The following is a 26631-nucleotide window of genomic DNA, read 5'->3' as shown; positions in this document are numbered from 1 at the left end:
AAACCCAGCAGGAGAAGAGAAATCATAAAGATCAGAGCAGAAATCAATGAACTAGAAACCAAAAGAACAGTAGAACAGATCAACGAAACTAGGAGCTGGTTCTTTGAAAGAATTAACAAGATTGATAAACCCCTGGCCAGACTGATCCAAAAGAAAAGAGAAATGACCCAAATCAACAAAATCATGAATGAAAGAGGAGAGATCACAAGCAACACCAAAGAAATACAAACAATTATAAGAACATATTATGAGCAACTCTATGCCAGCAAATTAGATAACCTGGAAGAAATGGGTGCATTCCTAGAGATGTATCAACTACCAAAATTGAACCAGGAAGAAATAGAAAACCTGAACAGACCTATAACTACTAAGGAAATTGAAACAGTCATCAAAAATCTCCCAAGAAACAAAAGCCCAGGGCCAGATGGCTTCCCAGGGGAATTCTATCAGACATTTCAAGAAGAATTAATACCTATTCTCCTGAAACTGTTCCAAAAAATAGAAATGGAAGGGAAACTTCCAAACTCATTTTATGAGGCCAGCATTACCTTGATCCCAAAACCAGACAAAGACCCCATCAAAAAAGAGAATTACAGACCAATATCCCTGATGAACATGGATGCAAAAATTCTCACCAAAATACTAGCCAATAGGATCCAACAGTACATTAAAAGGATTATTCACCACGACCAAGTGGGATTTATTCCTGGGCTGCAAGGCTGGTTCAACATCCGCAAATCAATCAACGTGATACAATACATTAACAAAAGAAAGAACAAGAATCATATGATCCTCTCAATAGATGCAGAAAAAGCATTTGACAAAGTACAACATCCTTTCTTGATCAAAACTCTTCAGAGTATAGGGATAGAGGGTACATACCTCAATATCATAAAAGCCATCTATGAAAAACCTACAGTGAATATCATTCTCAATGGGGAAAGACTGAGAGCTTTTCCCCTAAGGTCAGGAACGCGGCAGGGATGTCCACTCTCACCACTGCTATTCAACATAGTATTAGAAGTCCTAGCCACAGCAATCAGACAACAAAAAGAAATCAAAGGCATCCAAATCGGCAAAGAGGAAGTCAAACTCTCCCTCTTTGCAGATGATATGATACTGTATGTGGAAAACCCAAAAGACTCCACCCCAAAACTGCTAGAACTCATACAGGAATTCAGTAAAGTAGCAGGATATAAAATCAATGCACAGAAATCAGTGGCATTCCTATACACCAACAACAGGACAGAAGAGAGACAAATCAAGGAGTCTATCCCATTTACAATTGCACCCAAAACCATTAGATACCTAGGAATAAATCTAACCAAAGAGGCAAAGGATCTGTACTCAGAAAACTATAAAATACTCAGGAAAGAAATTGAAGAAGACACAAAGAAATGGAAAAACGTTCCATGCTCATGGATTGGGAGAATCAACATTGTGAAGATGTCAATGCTACCTAGAGCAATCTACACATTCAATGCAATCCCCATCAAAATACCATCCACTTTTTTCAAAGAAATGGAACAAATAATCCTAAAATTTGTATGGAACCAGAAGAGACCCAGAATAGCCAGAGGAATACTGAAAAAGAAAAGCAAAGCTGGCGGCATCACAATTCCGGACTTCCAGCTCTATTACAAAGCTGTCATCATCAAGACAGTATGGTACTGGCACAAAAACAGACACATAGATCAATGGAACAGAATAGAGAGCCCAGAAATGGACCCTCAACTCTATGGTCAACTCATTTTTGACAAAGCAGGAAAGAATGTCCAATGGCAAAAAGACAGTCTCTTCAACAAATGGTGTTGGGAAAATTGGACAGCCACATGCAGAATGAAACTGGACCATTTCCTTACACCACACACAAAAATAGACTCCAAATGGTTGAAAGACCTAAACGTGAGACAGGAGTCCATCCAAATCCTAAAGGAGAACACAGGTAGCAACCTTTTCGACCTTAGCCGCAGCAACTTCTTCCTAGAAACATCGCCAAAGGCACGGGAAGCCAGGGCAAAAATGAACTATTGGGATTTCATCAAGATAAAAAGCTTCTGCACAGCAAAAGAAACAGTCCACAAAACCAAAAGACAACCGACAGAATGGGAGAAAATATTTGCCAATGACATATCAGATAAAGGGCTAGTATCCAAAATCTATAAAGAACTTATCAAACTCAACACCCAAAGAACAAATAATCCAATCAAGAAATGGGCAGAAGACATGAACAGACATTTCTCCAAAGAAGACATCCAAATGGCCAACAGGCACATGAAAAAGTGCTCAACATCGCTCGGCATCAGGGAAATCCAAATCAAAACCTCAATGAGATACCACCTCACACCCGTCAGAATGGCTAAAATTAACAAGTCAGGGAACGACAGATGTTGGCGGAGATGTGGAGAAAGGGGAACCCTCCTACACTGTTGGTGGGAATGCAAGCTGGTGCAACCCCTCTGGAAAACAGTATGGAGGTTCCTCAAACAGTTGAAATTAGAGCTACCGTTCGATCCAGCAATTGCACTACTGGGTATTTACCACAAAGATACAAATGTAGGGACCCGAAGGGGTACGTGTACCCCAATGTTTATAGCAGCAATGTCCACCATAGCCAAACTGTGGAAAGAGCCAAGATGCCCATCGACAGATGAATGGATAAAGAAGATGTGGTATATATACACAATGGAATATTACGCAGCCATCAAAAGGAATGAGATCTTGCCATTTGCAACGACGTGGATGGAACTGGAGGGTGTTATGCTGAGTGAAATAAGTCAATCAGAGAAAGACATGTATCACATGACCTCACTGATATGAGGAATTCTTAATCTCAGGAAAGAAACTGAGTGTTACTGGAGTGGTGGGGGGTGGGAGGGATGGGGTGGCTGGGTGATAGACATTGGGGAGGGTATGTGCTATGGTGAGCGCTGTGAATTGTGCAAGACTGTTGAATCACAGATCTGTACTTCTGAAACAAATAATGCAACATATTTTAAGAAAAAAGAAAAAGAAGAAGATAACAGGAGAGGAAGAAAAGGGGAGTATGTCAGAGGGGGAGACGAACCAGGAGAGATGATGGACTCTGAAAAACAAACTGAGGGTTCTGGAGGGGAGGGGGGTGGGGGGATGGGTTAGCCTGGTGATGGGTATTGAGGGGGGCACGTTCTGCATGGAGCACTGGGTGTTATGAACAAACAATGAATCATGGAACACTGCACCAAAAACTAATGATGTAATATATGGTGATTAACATAACAATAAAAAATTAAAAAAAAAATAAAAAAATAAAATAAAATATGGACAGAGGACACGAATAGACATTTTTCCAAAGAAGACTACAGATGGCCAACAGACACATGAAAAGATGCTCTTTATCACTAATCATCATGGGAATGCATGTCAAAACCACAATGAGATACCACCTCACACCTGTCAGAATGGCTAAAATCAAAACCACAAAAAAATAACAAGTTTTGGCAAGGATGTGGAGGAACAGGAATGCTCGTGCACTATTGGTAGGAATGCCAGGTAGTAAGGCCAGTGTGGAAAACAGTATGGACATTCCTCCAAAATTTAAAAATAGAATTGCCATATGATCCTGTAATTCTGCTACTGGGTATTTACCCAAATAAAATGAAAACACTAATTCAAAAAGACACATGTGCCCCTATGTTTACTGCTGCATTTTTATAATAATCAAGTTATGGAAGCAACCCAAGCATCCATCAATAGGTAAATGGGTAAGAAGATGTGGTATATATATATACATATATATATATGTGTGTATATATATATATATACACACACATATACACCAGAATACTACCCAGCCATAAGAAAGAATGAATCTTGCCCTTTGCAAAAACAACATAGATGGATCTACAAACTATAATGCTAAGTGAAATAAGTCAGTAAGAGAAAGACAAATACCACATGATTTCACTCATATGTGGAACTTAGAAAACAAAACCAATGAACAAAAGAGAGAGAGAGAGAGATGTAAAAAAAAAAAAAAAAACCAGACTCAAACATAGAGAACAAATTGGTGGTAACCAAAGGGGAATAGGTGGAGGGACGGGTGAAGGGAATTAAGAATACACTTACTATAATGAGCACCAAGTAATGCATAGAATTGTTGGAATCATTATATTGTACATCTGAAACTAATACAACACTGTATGTTAATTATACTTGAATAAAGAATGTATAAAAGTTTTAGGAAAAAAAACACAGAAAATCTTCAGAATTTAAGGTTAGGCAGAGTTCTTGAACTTGACAGCAAAAGCACAATCCATAACAGGAAAAACTGATAAACTGAACTTCATCAAAATTTTAAAACTTTTGCTTTGTGAAAAGACCTATTAAGAGGATAAAAAGAGAAGCTACAGACTAGAAGAAAATACTTGCAAATTACTTACCTGACAAAGGGTTATATATACTTAACACCAATAACAAAAAATGGGCAATAGATGTGAAGAGACATTTTCTTTAAGAGGATATGCAGATGGGAGGAAAGCTAAGATGGTAGCATAGTAGGAGGACCCCAGGCAAGTCTTGCCCGTGGAACACAACTAGATAACTACCAAATCATTCTGAATACCCAAGAAATCAACTTGAGGACTGAAGAACAAACTGGTCAATTAGAGGGAGAGAAGAGGCCACAATGAGGAAGGTAGGAAGTGTGGAGATGTGGTTTGGGGGAGAAAGGGACTGTGGGTGCTGCAGAGGGGAGGGAGCCCTGGTTGTGGAAAAAGGCAGGAGAGAGTGGAGCACACAAGGATACACAAAAGAACATTTCCCTAAAGCCACTGGCTGGGAAAATGAAAGGAACTAATTTTCATGAGTTTTTGCAACGAGTAGGGCTCAAAGACTGGAGTGTAGATATCCGAAGGCTTGGCAGGGATAGAGCCCTGAGGGTACTGCCCTACTCCTGGAGAGAAGGCATGCAAGCAACCAGGGACAGAGGGCACCATCTGAGGATTACCTAAAGCTCACAAGGAGAGACTGTTTGCTCTTCTTGGAACCATCTGTGAGAGGTGGGGGTCACAGAGATGCCTCTCCAGGGACAAAAGAGCTGGTGGGTACTATTTCCCTTCCCTGCCCCTCACCACAGGTATGGAGACACCTGCTGAGGGCATCTTGGCTCCAACACTGGCTGCCTAACCTGCTTGCTCCAAGTCCCACACCCCTGCACTCTGGCATGACTGTCCTTCCAGTCAAACCTGCATCAGTCCCAGTGTAATGAGACCCTCCACCACAAGTCCAGTGCAGCTCCCCACCACACCAGGTCCCTAAAATTTGGAGTTTTAAAAGTCAGCAGGCTTGGCTGGGACAGAGTCTGTAGGGCACTAAGCTACTCCTGGAGAGAAGGCAGGCAAAGAACCTAGAGGCAGATAGTGTGAAAATGACTATCTGAAAAATGCCTGGGACACACAGCAGGGAGATTATTCACTCTTCTAGGAGTGCTTCCCTGAGAGGAGCAAGCACAGAGACCCCTCTCCAGGGAAAAAGGAGCTGGCTGGCACCATTTCCCACACACACACACCCCACGGCATAAACCAACTTCAGTAAACAGTACAGTTCCAACACTGGCTCTCTAACCTGCTTACACTAAGTCCCACCCCACCCCACCTCCACACTCTGCTGGTATTGCTCTTCTTGGGCAAGTGTGCCTAAGAACCAGCACAGTGGTCCACTCCCTAGAGGACCAGCAGAAATCCCCGCCCAAACTACTTCTTCTGACCACAGAGTTCTGCAAGGCTTCATCTCTAGTGGAAGTAGAATCAGGTCCCATTTAACAAGCAGAGCAGAGCATACCTAGTTAAAACTCGCCACACTCTGGCCAAGGTCCAAACACTGCCCACTGCGTGCCAGGAGAGCCCCTGCAGACAACTGGCCTGAAAGACAGAGCAGCCAAAACACAACAGGAGAGCATAGGCAGCACACACCAGAGACACTCCCTGAAGTGCCAGGTGCTAAACACTCTTTATAAGAAGAAGACCTCTTCTTCATAAGGCCACTACTCTTAGGAGCAGGAAACGTAACAGGCTTTTCTAACATAGGGAGGAAGACAGAGACTTAGACAAAATATCAAGGCAGAGTAATTCATCCAAAATGAAAGAACAAGATAATAAGGTCACAGCTAGAGATCTAATCAAAACAGATATAAGGAATATGCCTGCTTGAAAATTTAAAGCAACAATCATAAGGATACTTGCTTGACTTGAGAAAAGCATGAAGACTTCAGGGAGGCCCTTACTGCAGAGATAAAAGAGTTAAAAACCAATCAGAAATGAAAAATGCAATAACTGAGATTCAAAACAGACTGGATGTAATGATAACAAGGATGCAAGAAGCACAGGAACAAATCAAGGATATAGAAGATAGAATTAGGGAAAATAATGAAGCTGAAAAAAGAGAGAAAGAATTACAGAACACAAGATAGACTTAGGGAACTCAATGATTCCATCAAATGTAATAACATTCGTATCATAGGAGTCCCAGAAGAAGAAGAGGAAAATTTGAGGAAATATACAGCTGAAAACCTCCCTAATTGGGGGAAGGAAACCGACATCCAGATCCAGGAGACACAGAGAACACTGATCAAAATCAACAAAAGCAGGCCAACACCAAGACATATTGTAATGAAATTTGCAAAATATGGTGATAAAGAAAAAATTCTAAAAGCAGCAAGACAAAAGAAGTCCCTAATTTACAAGGGAAGACCCATAAGACTAGCTGAAGATCTCTCCACAGAAACTTGGCAAGCCAGAAGAGAGTGGCATGATATATTCAACGTGCTGGATGGAAAATGTGCAGCCAAGAATACTTTATCCAGCAACGTTGTCATTCAGAATAGGAGAGATAAAGAATTTCCCAAACAAAAACTAAAGGAGTTCATGACCACTAAACCACCCCTGCAAGAAATATTAAAGGGTACTCTTTGAGTAGGAAAGAAGACCAAAAGCAACAAAGACTAGAAAGAAACAGAGAAAATCTCCAGAAACCATGACAAAACACATAATAAAATGGCACTAAATACATATCTATCAATAATTACTCTGAATGTAGGTGGACTAAACACTCCAATCAAAAGACATAGCGTGTCAGAATGGATACAAAAAATAAGACCCCTCTTTATGCTGTCTATAAGAGACCATTTTAGACCTGATGACACGTGCATATTGAAAGTGAGAGGATAGAGAAACATTTATCAGGCAAATGGATGTCAAAAGAAAGCCAAGGTAGCAATACTTACATCAGACAAACTAGACTTTAAACTAACGACTGTAACAAGAGTCGAAAAAGTGGATTATATCATAATAAAGGTCATTATCCAACAAGAATATCTAACAATTGTAATATTTACACTCCCACCATGGGAACACCCAAATACATAAAATAATTAATAACAAATATAAAGAAACTCATTGATATACAATAATAGTAGGGGACTTTAACATCCCACTTAGAGCAATGGACAGATCATCTAAGCAGAAGATCAACAAGGAAACAATGGCTTTGAATGACACACCAGACCAGGTGGAATTAATAGATATATACAGAACATTTCATCCTAAAGCAGCAGAATACACATTCCTTTCAAGCGTACATGGGGCATTCTCTAGAAGAGATCATATACTGGGTTAGGCCTCAACAAGTAAAAAAGATTGAGATCATACCATATATACTTTCTGATCACAGTGCTATGAAACTTAAAGTCCACCACAAAAAATAATAATAATAATAATAATTTAGGAAAGACCACAAATTCATGGAGGTTAAACAATATGCTACTAAATAATGAATGGGTCAACCAGGAAATCAAGGAAGAAATTAAAACATACACAGAAACATATGAAAATGAAAACATGACAGACCAAAACCTCGGGATGCAGCAAAAGCGGTCCTAATAGGAAAGTACATAGCAATACAAGCCTACCTTAAGAAACGAGAAAAATCTCAAACAACCTAACCTTACACCTAAGGGAGCTAGAAAAAGAACAACAAAGCCTAAAGCCAGCAGAAGAAGGGAAATAATAAAGGTGATATAGAAACTAAAAAAAAACAATAGAACAATGAAGAGAGAAAGGACCCAAACAAATAAAATCACAAGTGAGAGAGGAGAAATAACAACGAACACCATAATAATACAAACAATTATAAGTAAATATTATGAAAAACTATATATACCAACAAATTGGACAACCTGGAAGAAATGGATAAATTCCTAGAAACATAAACTACCAAAACTAACACAGGAAGAAATAGAAAACTTGAGTGGACCAATAACCAGCAAAGAAATTGAATCAGTAATCAAAAATCTCCCAACAAACAGAAGTCCAAGATCAGAAGTCTTCACAGATGAATTCTACCAAACATTTAAAGGAAAGTTAACACCTATTCTTCTCAAAATGTTCCAAAAAAATAGAAATGAAAACTTCCAAACTCATTCTATGAGGCCAGCATTACCCTGATTGCAAAACCAGATGAAGACTCCACTAAAAAAGATAATTACAGGCCAATATCCTTGATGAACATGGATGCAGAAACTCAATAGAATACTAACAAATCGAATCCAATAATACACTGAAAAAAATCATTCACCACAATCAAGTGGTGATTTATTCCTGGGCCACCAGGGTGGTTCAATATTCACAAATCAATCAATGTGGTAAGCCACATTAATAAACGAAAGGATAAGAACCATATGATCCTTTCAATAGATGCAGAAAAAGCACTTGACAAAATACAACATCCATTCGTGATAAAAGCCGTCAAAAAAGTAGGGATAGAGGGAACATACCTCAACATAATAAAGGCCATATATGAAAAATCCACAGCTAATATCATCCTCAATGGGGAAAAACTGAGAGCTTTTCTTCTATGGTCAGGAACAAGTTAGGGATGCTTACTCTCACCACTGTTACTTAACATAGTACTGGAAGTCCTAGCCTCACCAATCAGGCAACAAAAAAGAAATAAAAGGCATCCAAATCGGCAAGGAAGAAGTCAAACTTCCACTGTTTGCAGATGACAAAATACTCCAAATAGAAAATCCAAAACAGTCCACCAAAAAATTGTTAGAATTGATACATGAATTCAGCAAAGTCACAGGATACAAAATCAACTTAGAGAAATCTGTCGCATTTCTAGACACCAGTAATTAAGAAGCAGAAAGAGAAATCAAGGAATCAATCCCATTTACAATTGCCCCCAAAACCATAAGATACCTAGGAATAAACCTAGCCAAAGAGATAAAAGATCTGTATTCTGAAAAGTATAAAACACTAATGAAAGAACTTGAAGATGACACAAAGAAATGGAAAAACTTTCCATGCTCATGGATTGGAAGAACAAATATTGTTAAAATGTCTATACTACCCAAAGCAATCTACACATTTTTATTTTATTTTATTTTATTTTATTGCAAAAAGGTGGTTTTATTAAAGCACGGGGATAGGACCCATGGGCAGAAAGAGCTGCCACAATCTATACATTCAATGCCATCCCTATCAAAACACCACCAGCATTTTTCACAGAGCTAGAACAAATAATCCTAATATTTGTGTGGAACCAGAAAAGACCCTGAATAGCCAAAGCAATCTTGAAAAAGAAAAAAAAAAAAAAAGCTGGGGGCATTATAACTCCGTACCTCAAGTTATATCACAAAGCTATAGTGATCGAGACAACAGGGTACTGGCTCAAAAACAGGCACATAGTTCAATGGAACAGAATAGAGAGCCCAGAAATGGACCCACAACTTTATGGTCAAATAAAAATCTTCAACAAAGCAGGAAAGAATATCCAATGGAAAAAAGACAGTCTCTTCAACAAGTAGTGTTAGGAAAATTGGACAGCCACATGCGGAAGAATGAAAGTGGACCACTTTCTTACACCATACACAAAAATAAATTCAAAATGGATTAAAGACCTAAATGCGAGAAAGGAAACCATTAAAATCCTAGAGAAGAACACATAGGCAGCAACCTCTTTGACATCCACCATATTAATTTCTTACTAGATATGTCTCCTGAGAAAAGGGAAACAAAAACATAAATGAACTATTGGAACTTCATCAAGATAAAACTTCTGCATAGTGAAGGAAACAATCAACAAAACCAAAAGGCAACCTACCGAATGGGAGACAATATTTGCAAATGACATATCTGATAAAGGGTTAGTATACAAAATATATAAAGAACTTTCTTAAAATTCAACACCCAAAAAACAAAGAATCCAGTTTAAAAATGGGTGAAAGACATGAATAGACATTTTTCCAAAAAAGACATACAGTTGGCTAACAGACACATGAAAAAATGCTCAACATCACTCGTCATCATGGAAATACAAATCAAAATCACAATGAGATATCACCTCACACTTGTCAGAATGGCTAAAATCAGCAACACAAGAAACAACAGGTGTTGGTGAGGATGTAGAGAAAGGGGAAGCCTCTTGCACTGTTGGTGGGAATGCAAACTGGTGCAGCCACTCTGAAAAATAGTATGGAAGTTCCTAAAAAATTTAAAATAGAATTACCCTACGACCCAGCAATTGCACTACTAGGTATTTACCCAAAGGACACAAAAATACTAATTCAAAGGAATACATGCACTCTGATGTTTATAGCAGCATTATCAACAATAGCCAAATTATGGTAAGAGCCCAAATGTCCATTGACTGATGTATGGATAATGAAGGTGTGTGTGCGTGTGTGTGTGTGTGTGTGTGTGTGTGTATCACACACAATGGAATATTACTCAACTATCAAAAAGAGTGAAATCTCACCATTTGCAACGTGTGGATGGAGCTAGAGAGTATTATGCTAAGTGAAATAAGTCAGTCAAAGAAAGACAAATACCATATGATTTCACTTGTATGTGGAATTTAAGAAACAAAACAAATTAACGTAGGGGTAAAAAAGAGAGAGAAACAAACCAAGAAACAGACTTTTAACTATAGAGAACAAACTCAGGGTTGCTGGAGGGGAGGTTGGGGGATGGTTTAAATAGGTGATGGATAGTAAGGAGAGCAGTTACTGTGATGAGCTCTGGGTGGTTTATGTAAGTGATGAATCACTAAGTTCTATACCTGAAACTAATATTATACTGTATGTTAACAAATTGGAATTTATTTTTTTAAGATCTTATTTATTTGTCAGAGAGGGGGAGAGAGAGACAAAGAGAGTGCGCACACACAAGCAGGGGGAGTGGCAAGCAGAGGGAGAAGCAGGCTCCTCACAGAGCAGGGAGCCCAATGTAGGGCTCGATCCCAGGACCCCAGGATCATGATCTGAGCCGAAGGCAGACGCTTAAACTGACTGAGACACCCAGGTGTCCCAACTAACTGGAATTTAAATAAAAACTTGAAAAAAAACTATCTTTGAATTATTTATACTATTATATATAATACGATAAGCTATGTAGAAACACAGAGAGGAAAATACAGTACTTTGGTTACTTGTAAAAAAAAGAGAGAATATGCAGATGGAACATAAGTACAGGAAAAGATGTTCAACATCATTAGCCATTAGGGGAAAGCAAATTAACATCACAAGTTATCTTTGAACAACCAGTCCTTTCCTTAGGATGGAATGTTCTAGACCCAGATATCCACAAGGCTTATAATTTACTTCCCTGAAGTCTCTGTTTGAAAGACATCTCAGAAAGACCTTTTCTATCCCCTCCATACACCTACTAACCACCCCAAATCCTTAGTCACTCTTGATTCCCTTACCTTGCTTTATTTGCTTCATAGCACTTATCCCTGGCTGACACTATATATCTACTTGTTTATCCATTTGTTGTCTCCCCTATTAGAAAAAATTCCATAATGGCAGAGATCTTGCCTTCATCAAGTGCCTGTCACACAGTAGTCAATTAATAAATATTGTGAATAAATTACAACACACATTTACATGCTTGGAGGGTTCCATGATGAACTTCCTGAATTTTCACCCAAATGAGCTTCCTGGATTTCAGACATCTCCTGCCTTGGACCCTGAAAATGCCTTCTTTATTACTAAAACCATCTCATTCTTCTTATTTTCTTCTTCCTAGAAGAAGGGCAACTACCCCTACCTTGTTCATCCCAGCCACCCTACCACCCATCACTATCCCAGTGTGACCTGGTTATTAGAAGGCAGAAATAAAAGAAAAGAAAGGGGCTCTCAGGCAAGAATACCAGCCGGCAATAGAGAGGAGAGAAGCTGTAGCCAGAAGTGTGGGAAAGTCCTGCCATGCTACTGAATACACTCTAGTCTACATAACCTAAGATTTAGAAGCACCCTAATAAAGGTTGGTTAACTCAGGAGGAGTTAGATGTTTGGACTTGTTGACTTTTGCTTGGCAGTAAACATCAATCTAATCAGGAATTTGTCATTCAAATGTAACGAGTCTTTCCATTCCTCCTTCTTGGTTTTAGCTGACTTCAGAGAATTCTTAGCTTTTTCTAAAGGAGCCATAGTTTCCATTTAAATTATGGATCCCAAAGCCACAATGACCCAGAGTTCAGTGTCCTCACAACACAGAGACCACAAGCCACTTCAAATTTTTCGATATGAAAAAAATTCTGGGAATGGCCTGCACATTTCTTAAATAACAGATACCACGACAGAGTTGTAATATGTAAGCAATTATAGAAAAAGAATTTCTACCTTCAAACCTTCTTTTTTTAAATGCACATTAAAAAAGAATTCCAAAAAAATATATAAAATATATAAAAATATAACTATTAAACATAATTCTTTATCAAGAAATATAACTTAAATGTCTCCGGCATATTAAATTATTTAACTATTTCTCAGAAGATACATTTATCCCTCCATCTTCAGAAAAGAACCCTGCTTTATTTCACTCCCACCATCCACAAATTATTCATTAATTCTTTTTTCTAAATCTGTAACTGAGACCAGATGATCTTTAGAAGTCCCCAAAAAGTTAAATATAACAAGTTGTATGCTAAGAAGAGGTAGGCCTTCCTCCTACTCCATTTGCAAAGTTACTTGAACAGTTTCTTGTGGTTTTTTTTGGGGGGGGGGGGTTGTTTCTTTGTTTTTCAAGTAGGCTCCCTGCCCAATGTGGGGCTTGAATTCATGACACTGAGATCAAAAGTAGGATGCTCTACCAAATGAGCCAGCCAGGCATCCCAAATAGTTTTTTTTTAATATCAGTTTAGTTTATTTTTTGGTATCATATCAGGAGGAGATGCCCATAGTCTGTATCAGTGCCAAGGTCATTCACAACACTGCTATGTGATAACACACCCCCTTGTGTGCTGGCTCTCCACTTCAACCTCAACATTAAATATACTTTACATAATGTTCACATACAAGTTCAGTCATTCTATCTGTAGGTAAATTTAAAATCAGACTAGTACCTCTGCCTCTGCTCTAAGAAAAATTACCTTTATTCCCTCTGAAAATGTTGTCTCTAATAGTAATATTTAATTGGTACTTGGAAACCAAGGAAAGAGGAGAAAAATGTATGGCTATGAAGAGTTGATTTAACAATTTTTGACTTAAAGGGTCTAGTTAGTGACTTTGATATACATCAAATATCAGGTTACTTGATATTGTGAAATTCAACAACAAATTGGCTCATCATTGTTTAGGTTGAAACCACTGTGGCATTTGTCTCTTTTCCATAAGATCTACCCCATTTATTTCATTGCTGTATAGTCTAGGAAAAAAAACCCACCCCCAAAATAAAAACAAGAAAACTGGACTTAAATATTGCTTTTTATAAACTAGGATACCCACTATTTCTGAATCATGGTTATAATTATAATTTCTGAATTATGGTTTATTTATACATTCATTCAAGTAAGCATGTATCAGAGTCACAATACAGCGGAAAAGAAATTTGCCCTGGAATTAAAAAATAATTTTGTTAAATGACCCAATTCAATCACTTAGGGAAAGTCTGGCTAAGGGCAAGTTACTTAAGTACATTTTAAAATGCTTCGCTTAATGCCTAACAAAATTCAGGCACTCAGTGTTACCTTCCTTCCTTCTCACTGACCTAGACAATGAGGTAAATTTGGAGTAAAGTACAAAGAAGAAACTTAAAGGAAGAAGTAAGATAGATTAGATAGATATCAATCAACAATGCTAGACAGTGGCTTAAGTGCTAAAGTGAACTAGATAAGGCTTTTCATGGATTGACATAATCATTTTTAAACTTGGTCTCAATCTATTATTAAGACTTATTCAAGCATTTATTGTTTTATTCAATTTAATAACACCTCTTAAGAGGTTCCAGGCACAGGGCGCCTGGGTGGCTCAGATGGTTAAGCGTCTGCCTTCGGCTCAGGTCATGATCCTGGGATCCTGGGATTGAATCCCACATTGGGCTCCCTGCTCCTTGGGGAGGCTGCTTCTCCCTCTGTCTCTGCCTCTCTCTCTCTCTCTCATGAATAAATGCATAAAATCGTTAAAAAAAAAAAAAAGAGGGGCGCGTGGGTGGCTCAGTTGGTTAATCGACTGCCTTCGGCTCAGGTCATGATCCTGGAGTCCCGGGATCGAGTCCCACATCGGGCTCCCTGCTGAGCAGGGAGTCTGCTTCTCCCTCTGAACCTCTTGCCTCTCATGCTCTCTATCTCTCATTCTCTCTCTCTCTCAAATAAATAAATAAAATCTTTAAAAAAAAAAAAAGAGTTCCAGGCACAGTTACTACCTTCAAGGAATTTACAATCTACTAGGGGAGACAGAACATGAAACAAATAATTACAGTGCAGGGTTTTGGCCTTTTTTTTAAAGATTTTATTTATTTATTTGATAGAAAGAGAGAGAGAGCACAGGCAGGGGGAGCGGCAGGCAGAGGGAGAGGGAGAAGCAGACTCCCTGCTGAGCAGGGAACCCAATGCAGGTCTCCATCTCAGGACCCTGGGATCATGACCTGAGCCAAAGGCAGACACTTAACCAACTGAGCTACCCAGGTGCCCCAGGTTTTGGCATTGTAATAAGAAGTTTTAAAGGAAAGGATGGTTCATTGAGGAGGGAAGACGATGTAGAGGGAGAAAAGCATTGCAGAGGTTCCAAAATAAGAGCTACTTTCCTTCCCAGGAGCACAGAATCCCATCTTAAGTTAGCTTAAGAAGGAAACAGTGATTTTATTTAAATCTAATTTCTATTTATTTTTAATAGGAAATACGTTCACAGATTGGAAATTCAAAGCACACAAACTGGTATACAGAGTAGAACATGTCCCTCCTTCCTCTGCCTTTATTCATTTCACTAACTTCTCAGTGTACCCCCAGACTACAGCATCCCTCTACAGAGGAAGCCAGTATCACCAGTTCCTTATACATTTTTTCAGATACATATATGTAAAATATATATATAGATATTTCCAATGTATCAAAAGCAAATGTGTATATTTCACCCTTTTGTACAAATAGGCATGTTATACCCCACTTTTTTCATTTAAAATACATCATCAAGCTCACTGCTTATCAGTATATAACCAACTTCATTCTTCATTCTATTTCAATAGATATTTGAAATTTCATCACATGTGTAACACAATTTACTGAACTGACACTCCAGTTATTTCCATTTGCAATTACAAATTAGTGATGAATGAATGTAATATATCATTCCACATGTGTGCAGAATACATCCATGAAAGAAGTCCCACAAGTAGAATCGCCTGGCCAATTTTGCTGTTTTGCTAACATAATGAGACCATTTCATATATTCAATAATTAGGATCTAGACATCTGCAAACTAATCTCTCCTATGCTCCGGTTTGGCTTCACCCTCTTTTAATTCAGCAGCCTCATTCCACACACGGATCCTGCCCTTATCACTCAACAAATATCCCTTGAGTGCCAGGTATTGTTCTAGGTACTGGGGACGTCACAGTGAATAAAACAGACAAATCTCCCTCCTCTGAGGGAACTTTCTAGCGGGGAGTTTTCTCTATTGCCCTCTAGGAAAGGAAGACACAAAAATACCACAACATAGGGGCGCCTGGGTGGCTCAGTAAGTTAAGCAATCTGCCTTCGGCTCAGGTCATGATCTCAGGGTCCTGGGATTTGAGCCCCGCATCAGGCTCCCTGCTCATCCCCCTCCTTCCCACCCATGCTCTCTCTCACTATCTCTGTCTCTCTCAATAAATAAAGAAAACATTTAAAAAATACAATATAAATAAGTATATTAGAGAGTGCTAAGGAGAAAAACAGTAAAACAAGGGAATGAAATAGGAAGTGTTAGAAGTGCTAAGATGGAAGAAAGACCTGAAGGTAAAGGGGGAGCTTTGGGAGAAGTGGGCACGTGGGTGCTGGGTTCAGCCAGAGTCAGGGGAAGCAAGCCAGACGTAGCAAATGCAGCTGGGGCATCAGGCGTAGGGCACTTGAACTGAAAGAGTAATAGATTAGAGAGAGTGGGGCTGGGGCAGAGAATAGAAACCCATTTCAACAGAAGGAACACATAAGAACAGAAAAGATTCTGCCTCCTTCTTGAACACAAGATTCCACGTAAGCCAGGGACCAATGGAGAGGACTGGAAAGCCAGGTTATAATTCATTTAAAGTTATCAATTTCTCATTTGCACTGGCAGTAACTTTAACTGCTAGGAGTACGCACAGCCTTTTATAAAAATTATATTAGCAGTAAATTTTGATTATCAAGGATTATATCATAGTTAGAGACTTGCTTTCTAAAGATTATCCCATTGCAGGCACATTGCTTATTGCCAAGCACACATCTGTTTTCATTTTAGTACTAATTTTTTTATCCTCATACTCCTTTCCCTGAGAAGTTTCGGGGCGTGGTGTAGGAGGTAGTAGTGGTTGTTATTATCTTGATGGAAGTACAGTTTATACTACAAAAGCTGCAATTCATTTCAATTCCCCTTTTACAGATAAATTGATTGGCACAATTCTCTCAGTATTCCAAGCAATTGTAAAGAAACTACCTAATTTTTCTCTTTATTGCTTTAAACCTTTATTTGTCACCTTCTTACCGCCTATCTCTCTACCTTTTGCAACCTGACTCCTATTCCTCCTATGTCACCAAACCTGCTCTCATGAAAGTTTTCTTTATTCAGATCCTTCTAGAACTCATCACTGCCTTTGACATTTATAATCACGCCCTCATACTTGGATGGCTCTCAAAACTCATATTCTATGACAATACTCATTCACAGTAAAAGGAGAGGGAAAGGCACCCAGTGAAAATAAAGACTGGGGGGTTAATATATATTACATATATATATCATATACATATATATACGAAAAATTTTTATTTTAAAAACCAAGAGCCTTAGAAGTCATTTAGGCCGGGGCGCCCGGGTGGCTCAGTCGTTACGCGTCTGCCTTCAGCTCAGGTCATGATCCCAGCGTCCTGGGATCGAGCCCCGCATCGGGCTCCCTGCTCAGCAGGAAGCCTGCTTCTCCCTCTCCCCCTCCCCCTGCTTGTGTTCCCTCTCTCGCTGTGTCTCTCTCTGTCAAATAAATAAAATCTTTAAAAAAAAAAAAAAAGAAGTCATTTAGGCCAACACCTTCATTTTAGAGATGAAATAATGAAGTACAGAAAATATATCAGTTAGGATGCCTTTGGTTGCAAGTTATATAAAACAGAGGCTCGATTTGGCTTAAACAATAAGGGAGTATACTCTCTATGGGGTCCAGGCACATTATCCCATCACTGCTCTCCTCTGTGGCTCCTGTGGCTGTGCCACCTTCCACGTGTCAGCTTCAACTTCAGGTTGTAAGCAGAATCCCGCAGATTAAGCCCTTTCAGGACTTAATCAGAGTCCTGGGAGTTGGGGGACGAGGGGGAGGAAGAGGGAAAAGCACGTCTCTTTCTTGAGTCTCTTTTCAGAAGCAAAGAAACCTCATCAAGAAGCCCTAAGAAGACCTCCTCTCTTGTCACCTCCCCATTTCTAAAGCCATCACTGGCAAGGGAAATGGGATTCTAAGGCTTGTTTCATTCAAGTCTTGGACTAAGCTTGGGGTAGAATGAGTGCTGGGGAGTTCAAGTTAAATAAATTGGTCATAATCAAAATATAACTTGTAGATCTAAGAGATTCTTTACATCTGTCCTACTACACTTGTCAGAATTTGCTTGGTCCCTGCTCATTAGTGCTGGATTCAACTCCTCTCCCCTTGCAAACTTCTCTGGGGTGCTCCCTTGGTTTTTTTGTAATTATCTTAGGCATCCAAGGAGGCAGCATAGAATAACAGTAAGCACTGACTTTAGAGCTAAACTACTGGGGTTCAAGTACAGGCCCCACCACTTCTAACTGTGTGTGCCACTTCAGGCATGTCATTCAATCTCCTTCCTCGTCTATAAAAGGGGATGGTAATAGAACCCACCTCACAGAGAGGTTGTGAGAATTAAAAAAGTCACTAAATATAAAGTGATCAGAACGCCTATTATACAGTAAGTCCTATACAAGTGTGTGCTATTATTATTAAAAGGCATCCACTGCTTCTGCCTACCCAGCAGCCCTTCCTCCTTCTTTTGATAAATGTTTCCATTTTCCTTTGAAGAACTACCCCTCCACCAGGCCATATAATCATGGCGCAATTCTCAACCAGTATGAACTGCTCTCAATCACCACTGGGCAGAGGGTGGAGCACAAGGACCAAGTGAGGCCAATCTTACATTTTCCCTTAGAATCTGAAGCTTAAACAGAGTGACTCATGACCAAAAACAGTTAAAATTCAGTCTTTCTGATGTCAAGGCCTTGAAGAGGCTTTTCTTAATTCTAGACCCCTGGAACTGTGTTGTCCTTTCCAAAATCTGATTAAGAGTTCTTCCCTTAAAAAAAAAAAAAAACAGTTCTTCCTTGGATTGTGTTAGCTATCCAATCCCTTTAATACACTCCTATTTTTGCTGAAATTAGACAAAATTGATTTGTGTTGCCAGTGTAACTGCTATGTTGAATGAACAGTACTCTCGAAATTAAATCATCAAGTAACTTCATTTTTGTCTCTCACTGTCTCTATAAAATCTATTCATGAGCCTAGCTCCTCTCTGGCCCCTGCATAGATAGCATAGAAGTTAAGACCATAGCTCTGAAGCCAAACATTCTGGGCTCAAATTCTAGCTCTACCTCCTGCTACCTATGTTACTTAAGGTCTCTTTGTCTCAGTTTCCTTACTGGTAAAATGGGGGAATATCAACACCTACCTCATTAGGTTAACATAAAACTTAAACGACTTCCCAAATGTAAAATGCCCGGAAAGGTGCTTGGCACCTGGTAAGTCCTGAAATACATTACTGCTGATGGCACTAGGGGTCCAGTGAGGTGGTTTTTCTTCCTCATACCCCATCCCGTCAGGCCCCGATCATTCTTGTTTCCATACCTATGCTCATGTTAGCCCTTCTCTTTTTCTAAATTCTTCAAGACATAATTAAGTCAAGCATCACCACTTCCACAAGGCCCACATTGATCTACAAAGGCCATATGTGCCTGATATTTTGTATAATTTATAATCTGTACCAGACACCTGAGTCTTGAGTCCATGTAATTTCTATTGTGTTTTACTTGAACCCGTGTGTAAAAAGGACTACCCCAATAAGAAAAGTAGTCGCTGAAGGCAAAAATGACACTTTCTATTATTTTATGTCCTTCATATTACTTGGTCCAGAGAAGGCTCATAGTAAGTCCTTGATAAGTAACTTTTGAATGGCCCTCTGAACAGCTACAAATATCTCCAATCACAATTACTTCTGGGTTTGTATAGCTGCAAGCCCATAGGCCTATGTTTTAGTATATGTGCTACTAAAGTGAGCACATGACCTATGTTTTTATTGTATGTTTAAGTAAACAAAAAAGAAAGGGTGCAGAACGTTCCATTTTCATCCCACACTGACCCATACACCCCGGGCATGCAATAAATGTTATGAACTACTTAAAAAAAAAAAAAAAGAAAAAGAAAAATTCAAGAGATGAAAACTAATTCCAGATATTTTAGGAAATTCCAAATATATCTGTTACTATTAAGATTTGAAACTATAATGCAAAAGATCCTGTTTTGTTTAAAATTAAAAACAGAGAGATAAGGGAAACAGATACTCAGATACTTTTTCACCTAATACCTTTTTTTTTTCCTCACAAGAATTATCGATGAAGGACAAAGTAGAGGAGATAACTACTGTTAGCTTTTTATTGTCATGGTTCTGGAGAAATGTTTTTCCATTTTTGAAACTCTGCATCATGAAGTATATCATCTTCTTTTTCCGGCTTCTCTAAGCATGTGAAAAGTATATACAGAAATAAAAACTTCTCTCATTGATGTCCCAGAGCATATTGTTTACATTCAGAAAGATGGCACTGGTTCATAGCTTTGTGGGCGATTATTTAGTCATGTGAAAAAGCCCACTGGGAAAAAGAAATTGAGTAAGGCTGGACTCAATTCCATGTGAAACCATCTGTGGAATGGAGATGTATAAATTGACCCACTTAACCGATCCTCAGAACAAACTTATATTACATCTAAATGACATCTCTATAAATGACACTTCCATACTTTTTGGCTTATTGTTGTTTAATGTGTATGGTTATTTCAAAGTTGGGGGGGAATGCTTTTTTCTAAATGTTATCCACTGTGAATTTTTCAACCAGGCCAACTCTTCATTGCTTCCTTCCTACAGAAACAGTTGGCCTCAGAGAAAAAGAAAAGAGAGAGAAGGATGAGAGAAGAAAAAAAACCTGTATATCTTACTTGGATTGTGCAAGACAGCCTGGTGCAACCATACTCTGATTTTTCTCCTCATTCTGGAGTGCCGTAAGCTCCACCATGTTAATCATCACATCGTTGGTGTGGCCTGGAAGCTGGGGAAGCACTGAAATGATCTTCTCTACCAAGTTGTCTCCGTGATGTCCAACTGCTCCTGTTTAAGCAGACAAGATAATATAAACTCAAAAAATGGGGGGGGGGGGATGGAATCTGGATTAATGTTTTATAATGGCCCTTCTATCAAGAGTAATATATATATTTTGTTTCTGTCACATAAATCAATAACACAAGCCTAGCATTTTGCCTTCTGTAATGACATTAATCAACCTCACAATTACCTAGTCAACCTATGCCTTGTGTGTTGACTTAATGCTTTATGAGGGCAGATGCTGTGTCTGCTCTAGTTACTACTATATTCCTAGCACCTAGAAAAGTGCCTATATATGGTAGGTGTCAGTAAAAAATTAATATATAAATAAATAATCAGCATATAGTCAGCCAGGAAAATAGTGTCATTGGAAGACACTATTGTAAGATTTTACGGCCAAACTTTATTTTACTGATGAAGTCATTAAGACACAGAAGGGCTTAGAGACCTGACCCAAGAATAGCAGATCTCCCTTCTGCTAGAACCTTATCTTCAAAATGGCCACTGTTTATCTAGTTCATCCTGAACCCAGCATGTCTAGAAGGCAACTTGGCAGCTAGCAGGTTCTCACTAAGTATTTTTTAGATTATGGGAAAACTAAATGAATGAATGATAACAACTTGTAATGATAGAAACATTTACAGAGTACTTTCTGTGTACCAGACACTGTTCTATGTACTTCACATGTATTAACTCTTTTAATAACAAATGACTTAGAACGTCAAACTGAAATTCAAGACTAATGACACAGCGTAATATTTTGTCCATGAAACCAAGTTATCTTTCCAAAAGCCGTCATTGCTTGGAAGACCTCCTTCCAACAATGGGTGGGACTTGGCACATCTTGTTTTGATCCCACCACTCCAAATCAATCAACCTTTGGTTTCCTGATGTCTCTCTGTCTCTAGCTGTTGTTTTTGCCATGTCACATAATTGGACAGAACTAGGTACAAAGCACCAAATCAGCACTCCAAGGAATCCTTGTCACTGCCACCACCATCTTCATCACAATAGCTAACATTTATTGAAAGCTTGTGATGAAGCAGGTATTATGTTTCATACTGCGCATTTATTATCCACTTAATCCACTTACAACAACCCTAATAGATGAGTATTATTATGTTCATTTATGGAGTAGAAGATTCAGTTTAAGTAACTTGCTCAGGATTGCATAACTTTGTAAATTACAGAGCAAGAATTCAAACTCAAAAGGCAGAAACTGCCAAAACCACACTCTTAACAACAACAACAACAAAAATCAGGCCCATTAGGATGACTTAAGACAGAGCCAAGAGGGGCGCCTGGGTGGCTCAGTCAGTTAAGTGTCTGCCGTCAGCTCAGGTCATGATCTCAGGGTCCTGAGATGGAGTCCCACATCAGGCTCCCTGCTCAGTGGGGAGTCTGCTTCTCTCTCTGCCCCCTCCCCCTGCTCGTGCTCGTTCTCTCTCTCTCTCTCACAAAAATAAATAAAATATTTAAAAATTAATTAATTAAGTATTAAAAAAGAGCCAACAAGAGTGCATCTAAGACGACTTCTATTACAAAGCTGTAATCAACAAGAAAGTATGGTACTGGCACAAAAACAGACACATAGATCAAGGGAACAGAATAGAAAGGCCAGAAATGGACCCTCAACTCTATTGTCAACTAATCTTCAATAAAGCAGGAAAGAATGTCCAGTGGAAAAAAGACAGTGTCTTCAACAAATGGTGTTGGGAAAATTGGACAGCCACATGCAGAAGAATGAAACTGGACCTTTTCCTTATATCACACACAAAAATAGACTCAAAATGGTTGAAAGACCTAAATGTGACACAGGAGTCCATCAAAATCTAAAAGGAGAACACAAGCAGCAACCTCTTCAACCTCAGCCACAGCAACTTCTTCCTAGAAACATTGCCAAAAGCAAGGGAAGCAAGGGCAAAAATGAACTATTGGGACCTCATCAAGATAAAAGGCTTTTGCACAGCAAAAGAAACAGTCAACAAAACCAAAAGACAACCAACAGAATGGGAGAAGATATTTGCAAATGACATATCAGATAAAGGGCTAGTATCCAAAATATATAAAGAACTTAAACTCAACACCCAAAGAACAAATTATCCAATCAAGAAATGGGCAAAAGACATGAACAGACATTTTTCCAAAGAAGACATCCAAATGGCCAACAGACACATGAAAAAGTGCTCAACATCGCTCGGCATCAGGGAAATCCAAATCAAAACCTCAATGAGATACCACCTCACACCAGTCAGAATGGCTAGAATTAACAAGTCAGGAAACAACAGATGTTGGTGGGGATCTTGGTAAACTCCAAGGAGTTGGAGTTTACCAAGATGGAGAAAGGGGAACTCTCCTACACTGTTGGTGGGAATGCAAGCTGGTGCAGGCACTCTGGAAAACAGTGTGCGGGTTCCTCAAAAAGTTGAAAATAGGGCTGCCCTACGACCCAGCAATTGCACTACTGGGTATTTACCTCAAAGATACAAATGTAGTGATCTGAAGGGGTACATGCACCCCGATGTTTATAGCAGCAATGTCCACAATAGCCCAACTATAGAAAGAGCCAAGATGTCCATTGACAGATGACTGGATAAAGAAGATGTGGTATACACACACATACACACACACACACACACACACACACACAATGGAATATTATGCAGCCATCAAAAGGAGTGAATCTTGCCATTTGCAATGACGTGGATGGAACTGGAGGGTATTATGCTGAGCGAAATAAGTCAATCAGAGAAAGACATGTATCATATGAGCTCACTGATAGGAGGAATTCTTAATCTCAGGAAACAAACTGAGGGTTGCTGGAGTGGTGGAGGGTGGGAGGGATCGGGTGGCTGGGTGATGGACATTGGGGAGGGTATGTGCTATGGTGAGCGCTGTGAATTGTGTAAGACTGTTGAATCACAGACCTGTACCTCTGAAACAAATGATACATTATATGTTTAAAAAAAAAAAAAAAGAAGATAGTAGGAAGGAAGAAATGAAGGGGGGAAATCGGTGGGGGAGACGAACCATGAGAGACTATGGACTCTGAGAAACAAACTGAGGGTTCTAGAGGGGAGGGGGTGGGGGAATGGGCTAGCCTGGTGATGGGTATTAAAGAGGGCACATACTGAATGGAGCACTGGGTGTTATATGCAAACAATGAATCATGGAACACTACATCAAAAACTAACGATGTAAGGTATGGTGATTAACATAACATAATAAAAAAAAAAGATGACTTCTAATGGTAAAGTTGAAAGCGTTCTTGTACCACTAGTAGAATATTCATTTATTAGGCCTGGAAGGAACCACACCTTATTTCTGCTGTGTATGGTTTATGGTTGTCTCTTCAGCACTCAGACCTGTAAGCTGCTCTTTAAATACTTGCTGAATGAAAGCCTAGTGAGTGTAAGTGTCCTGAGACCCAAATGGGGGTAAGAAGTCCCTAAAGGAATTATATCTTTAAGCCTGAAATGGAGATACTGGGATTACCTCATAGCATCATGAATTTCTCTCTCCACTAGTTCCTTAATCACTCACTAAAAATTTTCATAAATATCCACTCATCATTAAAATAATGTTTCTTTGAACTTGGTGTGCAAATTCTGAAAGCTTTCTTAGTTTTCCACTGCTATTTTTTGACACATGGTACACACAAGTGGTCTATAAATGTTACCATTCTTCCCTAACTTCTTTAGCCCCTACGGTATGGCTGCTTCTCACTCCTCCCCCTATGCCAAAGTCAGGGGTCCTTCCTAAGTTCCAGTTCATTAAACCCTCTGCAAATTATTGAATAATCCAGTCCTCCTGAAACTCTCCCAGTATGAGAAGTCAAAACATAGCATACTTATTTTTTCTTACAGTTTAAACCTGATAGTTATTTCTATAGAACCAAACTATCATTCATATGCTTCAAACAGTATGTACTAATATCCTAAATGTTCAAAAGTAGGGAAAATTTTTTTTTCCAATTATGGTATATTTATTGAAGCAGTTCTCAAATTGTGATTTATTTCTAATTATTTATAGCCTCTAAACACCCTATGATGAACATACATTCCTACTGTAATAAGAATAAAAAATACATCATACACACACAAAAATATCCCAACATTTTAACAAGAGTTATCTTTGGATAGTAGGATATTTTGGTTGATATAAACTCTACACAAACTCCATTTTTTCCCAATATTTTCTAGAAGGAGTATATGACACTTACCTAATTGGAAAAATAATTAACATTCCATTAGGAACTGTTTCTAATATTATATCAGAGAATTAACAAAATGCCAAATTTATATGAACACAATTATTCAACTTCTTAGATTTAGTCCAAAGGATATGTATATCTAACATGTTTGATAATGACAGATAAAGCAGGGCTTTATCTAACTAAGTGTCTGCTTTCAAACTAAGTGTCCTGCTCTTCTGAATACAGTTTCTCCCATCTCTGGACTTAGAGGGTTCAATATTCATTTTTTAAGTTTAATTAGTAGCATTTATAGGACTCAAACATAGACTAAGAACTTGTGGTCTCTCAATGTCACAATAACTTCAGATTTTTTTAAGAAATGAATAAAATGCTGAAATTTGTATCACATTTGAATTTCCAGGGGGTTAATTTTTCTTTTATTACAGAAATTTTTAAATATTATTTGAAAAGTTTAAGAGTGGAAGTTAGCCAGAACTGTAATTTTGGCCAACAGCAATGTGATCTAGTACAGTCAGAGAATGGTTTATTTCCCAATGCCGTCTTTTCCAAGGGGGTGTAGGAAAAAGAAATTGGAGACGTGGGTCCTAGCGGTCCCGTCCTCCACTAGTTCCTTGTGTGATCTAACTTCCATATATGTGGTGCTATTTTACCAAGTTAAAAACTCAGAGTTGGTCCAAATGACACCTAAATATCTTTGAACCTCAAGATTTGAAATCTTGTTTTTTTTATTTTTTTTAAGATTTTATCTATTTATTTGACAGAGAGAGATAGTGAGAGCAAGAACACAAGCAGGGGGAGTGCCGAGCAGGGAGCCCGATGTGGGGCTCGATCCCAGGACCCTGGGATCATGACCTGAGCTGAAGGCAGACGCTTAACGACTGAGCCACCCAGGCGCCCCAAGATCTGAAATCCTAAGTCAATTGCTTCAAGAGCTAAACTTGTTTAGTTAACAGTATGAAAAAAGTACCAATCCTGCAGTACTTTGTGGATCATATGTGAATGTATATGCTATTATCATTATTATAAGGCAGATAACATCTTCCCTTGCCTCTACTCACATAGCATAAAGTGAAAAGCAAAAATTTAGGAGCCCTCATTAATACTGTATGTTAACTATACTGAAATTAAAATAAACATACATATATAATATGAAAAAAAGGATATGGGTTAGGATGGCAGAGCAGTAGGGGACCCTATTATTACCTCAACCCTTGAATATAGGTAGATAAATATCAAATCATTCCAAACACCCAAGAAATAGATTGGAATGCTAAGAGAACAAACTGCAGAACTAGAGGAAGAATAGAAGCCACAACGTAGAAGGTAGGAGCTACAGAGATGTGATTCTGGGGAGAAAAGAATCACGCATGCTGTGGAGGGAAGGGAGCCTTGATCTCAGAGAGAGAGATAGAGAAATAGAGAGCATTGTGCAAGGGATTGCACAAAAGAAACATTTTCCCAAAACCAGTGACTGGGAAAATCAGAGCAGCTGATTATTGCAAGTTTTTAACAAGCAGTGGAGCGCAAAGTCTGAAGTTTTAGAAGTCCGTGTCACTGCCAGGTGGATT

General features: G+C 38.8%; 1 protein-coding gene across 1 annotated transcript in view; it reads right to left on the bottom strand.

Annotated features, from left to right (window-relative positions):
• SCFD2 (sec1 family domain containing 2) overlaps window positions 1-26631 on the bottom strand; it is a 449958-nt gene that overhangs the window by 407007 nt on the left and 16320 nt on the right. The window contains exon 2 of the mRNA XM_028100703.2: window positions 20685-20853. Coding sequence (XP_027956504.1) covers window positions 20685-20853 — 169 coding nt within the window. The remainder of the gene's footprint in view (window positions 1-20684; window positions 20854-26631) is intronic.

Source organism: Eumetopias jubatus, unplaced genomic scaffold (genome assembly GCF_037043125.1).
Source record: "Eumetopias jubatus isolate StellerSeaLion01/CBP00866 unplaced genomic scaffold, mEumJub1_p1.0 scaffold_2, whole genome shotgun sequence".
NCBI classification, from domain to species: Eukaryota; Metazoa; Chordata; class Mammalia; order Carnivora; family Otariidae; genus Eumetopias; species Eumetopias jubatus.
This window is presented reverse-complemented; position numbering and strand designations above follow the sequence as displayed.